General features: G+C 33.8%; 1 protein-coding gene across 1 annotated transcript; it reads right to left on the bottom strand.

The window, feature by feature from the left end:
* Positions 1-213: 213 nt before the first annotated feature.
* Positions 214-2,501, bottom strand: LOC145116245 (ubiquitin-conjugating enzyme E2 35). Its single transcript, XM_079052606.1, has 8 exons — positions 2,280-2,501; positions 2,059-2,086; positions 1,768-1,854; positions 1,265-1,323; positions 1,074-1,115; positions 918-991; positions 557-654; positions 214-440 (listed from the first exon to the last, which is right to left on the bottom strand). Exons 1-8 carry the CDS (start codon positions 2,313-2,315, stop codon positions 403-405), a joined length of 462 nt encoding a protein of 153 aa, XP_078908732.1. The 5' UTR covers positions 2,316-2,501; the 3' UTR covers positions 214-402.
* Between the last annotated feature and the right edge of the window lie 2,556 nt (positions 2,502-5,057).

The following is a 5,057-nucleotide window of genomic DNA, read 5'->3' as shown; positions in this document are numbered from 1 at the left end:
TGTACTTTCTAAAACAAGAAAACCCCATTGACATAAACCATAGCATATGACCTCAACAATCATTCTAGTTTCATACCAAATAGCCATCCAAAATCATTTAAAACTCCTCACCCTCACATTCTCCAGTATTTTGTTCACAAATTAGCAAGTTTGAAATCCAGTTCAAATTCTATTTGACATAGTTAAGCAGACAAAATGTATCAGAAAAGAAAATTAGAGAGAAAAAAAAAAAGAGTAAATTATCTCATATACTGGGTAGAACACAAAGATATGAAGGTAGGAAGTGAACAACATTGATAGTTTAGGGACTAGCAGAGCAGAATCATATTCAAGTTCTCAATTTTCAAATTTCAAGACCTAATCAAAGTACATTGTTATTTCTTTGAGGTGACCCGCATCTCCTTAGGCACCACTAGCATACAAACGGGTCCACTCTTTTGCTGCAAAAAATAGATTAAAAAAAACAAAGGAACCATTTCAACACTTTATATATACTTGTTGCAACAAAGTACATTGTAATTTATTTATTTATTTATTTATTTATTATGGGGTATACCTGTTTCAACAGCTTCAGCTTCATTGGATTTCCAGTGTTTTGCTATGTTCTCAGAGAGCGGATCATCTGGGTTTGGAGCACTTAAAAGTGCTTGAATGCTTACATTTGAAAAAACAAAAATATATAAGTAAATCAAATGATTTTTTCTGAATTTCTGTTAGTATACTATTCAAATTTCAAAGTTATGTAAATCCAATATGTTTGGTATGATGGAATTAGGGAGGGAATGGAATGGTTCATATTAGAACTCATTCCATTCCTGCAGCGAATCAAACATAATCATGGAATGTAATAATTCATTCCACTCCTTTATCATTTTATTCCATCTAACCAAACAGATTATTTGAGAATTAATTATTACCTAAGGAGTACAGTGCGAATCTGAAGAGCAGGACTCCATTTGTCTTTAAGGATATCAAGACAAATCCTACCAAGCTGCATACAAAAAGAGCGCACTCATGCTAAAAAACCAAAAATAAAAAATAAAAAATAAATGAAATTGGAAGGAATGACAAACCTTGTCAATGTTGGGGTGGTAAATTTTTGTAAGAAATCGAACCTGTAAGATTATGAAATATATTATTTGTATCCAAAAATTGATGATAAAGATAAATGAATCAATTTTCATATGTAAAGTGTGCATTTTCATTGTAAAGTCCAGAAGTACTACAAATACAATTACTAGATAGTGGAAAAGAATATATATACCTTGGGAGCAGCCATTGGATATTCTTCTGGCAAAAATAACTCCAACTTGAAAACTCCTCCTGTAGTTCAATCAGAGTGAGAAGCATAAATAAATAATGATTTTTTTTCCCTCAAATTCATAAAAGATAAACAAATAAGATAAAGTTTGACTTTGATAAATAAAAAAGTTTATTTTGAAAGTCAACTGTTTTGTGATTTGAGAGAATTAATGAGGAGGTGAGATCCAGTGAGGTTAAATTAAAATAGTTACAAAACCAAGATCAAATTTGTATTTAGTAAATACTACGATTGACATTACAAACTTGTACAACTTGATGAGAAATTAGTTCAAGAGAGACAGTTTCTTCAATGTTAAACATCCTAAACATAATTCTGGATGAAAGATCTCATTCTTTTGCTAAGCCCCTTTTCTAATGAATAAGAACAATAGAAACAGTTAATGGGCTTAGATTGGTGTAAAGAAGAGTAGTAGGAGTAAAATAGGCATTAATAAGTTAAATTACCTTCATAAGGAGACTGTGTTGGACCAAGGATCATGACATTGAAATACCTCATGTTATCTTCCGATGGCGATGCGCTTATCCCCGGAGCTACACCAACAAAATCAGAAACGATAAACAAAACACCAAACGGATATTTTACTGCGCTTCCAAATGACAATAAGCCAAACTTTTTCTTGATCCAAATCATCATGCAATAACTCAAATTCCCGAACATATTCACAAATTGAAATGAACTTCCGTATAATAATTAACCAAAAAAATATATCTTGATGAAATAAAGTTCAAGTTTACCTGGTTCGCTAAGTAAGCGCTGAGTTTCCTGGATCACAACAAAGTCAAAATCTAAGTTAGGGTTTTCAGATATACATAAACCACGCTAATCGATAAAATACTCTGAAACAGGATTAGAACATGCATACAAACATATACCTATTCTAACAACAAAAGAAATGAAATCGAGGAATTGACAAAGGGATCAGATGAGGAAGATCACGAATTGTTTGTTTTAATACCTTGATAATTCTTCGAGGTAGATTGCTGTTCGCCATGGAAGGGGAAGATTTACGCTAAGGGGGCTTTTGCTTTTTTAGAGAGAGAGAAAAAGGGGGGTTTCTGGAGATAGAAAGAGAAGGGCTGATTCTCGATTCGAGACTTCCTTCTCTAGCCGCGAGCCAGGCTTCGAAAGAAGAGTTCGGTGGTATTTATTCCCCGATTTGTAAATTGAGGCTAAATTTTTGTAAAGTTGTCAATTTCAGCTGCCTATCAATTGAGTAAAGCGACGTGTAAATTTATGCTATATGCCCTTCAACTTTTCTTTGGCCACATGAAGGATGTTGTTTTCTCCTTGGAGAAAGGGTCATACGTTGTTAATTTGGTTAAAGTTTATTCAGTTAGAGGTTTGGAGCGGGTTAGAAGCAAAAAAGGAATAACAAACATGTGGATTGAGGACCGAGTCCAAGGAAGGGTCTATAAACACAATGCAAGATTGACGTCATCCGTCTGTAAACACAATGCAAGATAAAGCACAAGCAACATGTGTCATGGCGAAATCAGCCTCAGCCTCATTAACTTAATCACATCATTTATCCCACTTACCATAATGACGCTTAGCACAACACCACCAACGATTGTTTTTGTCCTAGCAAAAGGAACAGACGTCGGTCCGAGCACACGTCTAACACTACAAGAAAAAGTCAAAATAACTACGAAAAAATTGCGTAGCTAAAACATGATATTCCTTATGGGTATTATGCAAAACATGTAATCCTATGTGTGCATGCAACCCTAATTTTTTTTCTACGTTTTCTCTAATTGAACATACAATATGAACAACAATGTAGAAACCCTAGAACACTAGTATATAATCAAAAATACACAACTAGGGCTATTGAAACATACATTGATTGTTATATAGCAATAACAATAAATCCTTAGTATTATAGAAGCTTTGAAAGCAAGTGTCACAATTGTCACGCCTCTAATGGCTTACACCTAATACTAACAATGAAGAATGATCAAGGAGGAGGAGAAAGGTTGCAAATTTCGGCTAGGTCTTCCAAAGAAAAAGTGGCCGAAATTGTAGGGTTTAGGTTGTTTATATAGTGCAGTCAGAAAAACCTAGTAAACTCTAATCCAAGATAATCTTAAATCAGGTAATTATTCATTTTTCTGTTTATCTACTAAAGACTATTCTAGAAACCCTAAGTCACAAGAAAACCGTCCATGGCCTATGGAGGGTTCTAGATTGTCTCTTGCTCAACTATTGAACAATTGTCATTCGGTCCCTGCACTTTTAATTAACTCTTTTAATCCCAAAATTAATTTCAAGTAATTTCTGATTAAATACTAATTAAATATTACTATTTCTAATTAATATATTATCTTCATAATATATTAACAAATCATTTATTTCAATTTATTAATCAAACAATAAATCAACCTCCTTCTCCAAAACCATCATGTCTAGTTGCTAGTCTTGAGGGCAACCAAAAGGACTGTGTTACTATCAATTTAAGTATATACCAATTATAGTTATGGGCTTAGACACCTAATCCAACAGTCTCCTACTTGGATAAGTCTAATAACTATAGTTGCCAGTATATTCTTCAAAACTGATTAGCAAATTGTAGCTCTCAAAGCTGTTGTCGAACTCTGACCTAGTCAGAAACGTGTCCTAAGATAAGTGATCATATACTCCTCCATTATGAAAGATATCATGCGGATGTGAGACATGGAACATAATCAATCTCATTGACTAAAAAACTTTGTTTCCCGATTTCTGATTTGTAATGACAAATAACTACTAATCGAACACATCAATTTAGTCCTGGTCGGGCCCGGCACTATAAATCAACACCAAATCATCGAGGGGCCCACATATATCATTTTTCCCCCTAAAGGCAAAAAGGAACAGATAAACTTTGACTTATATGTTGGTGCTATTTACTCACCAAATCACGCACAACAATACATTTTATAACAAGTTACTGATACGTTTACATATTATCAATGCACAATTGATTTGTAAACCACGACTCATATATCTCCATTTAAATATTATGACATATTATCGTGTCAGAATTACTCGTGATAAATTGCATGAAGTAATTCTCTGCGCGTGGGTTAATCTAATACTCAAATTCTCCATTTTAAAGTACTCATGAATATTGCAACAATACACTTGCTATGTCTAAAACTCTTTAGACAATCTACAATCCAATTCATGACAGTCTTGATTCACTACTTACTTCCAAAAGTATGATCGATTGTGGATGTTTGAATAATCTAATTATTTGGGAAGTAAAACATGCAAAATGAAACACAATAATAAACAATTGGCAAAAGATAGTAAACAATACTCATAAATAATTCTCCATTACTTAATCATCAAAAATCAATTACATTTATTTGGTTACATGTTTCTAAACAACTATATAACTACTAAAACTAATATCATCTTTCAGACCAATGCTCCTGGTATGCTGATTGTGCTTAATCCTACTCGGACCCTTTGTGAGGGGATCTGCATGATTCTCTTCCGATGATACCCTCTTCACCACGAGGTGTCCATCTTCTACTATGTGATTGGTAAAATGTTATTTTTTGTCGATATGTCTCGATCTGCCATGATCTCTTGGCTCCTTTGTTAAGGCAACCGCTCCTTCATTATCACAGAAAATCTCTATTGGCTCCTTGATGGCTGGAACAACTCCAAGGACTCCGATGAAGTTCTTCAACCATATAGCCTCCTTCGATGCTTCGTTTGCTGCTATGTACTCTGATTCACAGGT

This window comes from Lactuca virosa, chromosome 5, assembly GCF_052849685.1.
Source record: "Lactuca virosa cultivar CGN04683 chromosome 5, Lactuca_virosa_CGN04683_v6, whole genome shotgun sequence".
Classification (NCBI taxonomy): domain Eukaryota; kingdom Viridiplantae; phylum Streptophyta; class Magnoliopsida; order Asterales; family Asteraceae; genus Lactuca; species Lactuca virosa.
The sequence above is the reverse complement of the archived record's forward strand: the minus strand, read 5'-3'. Positions and strand labels throughout refer to the sequence as shown.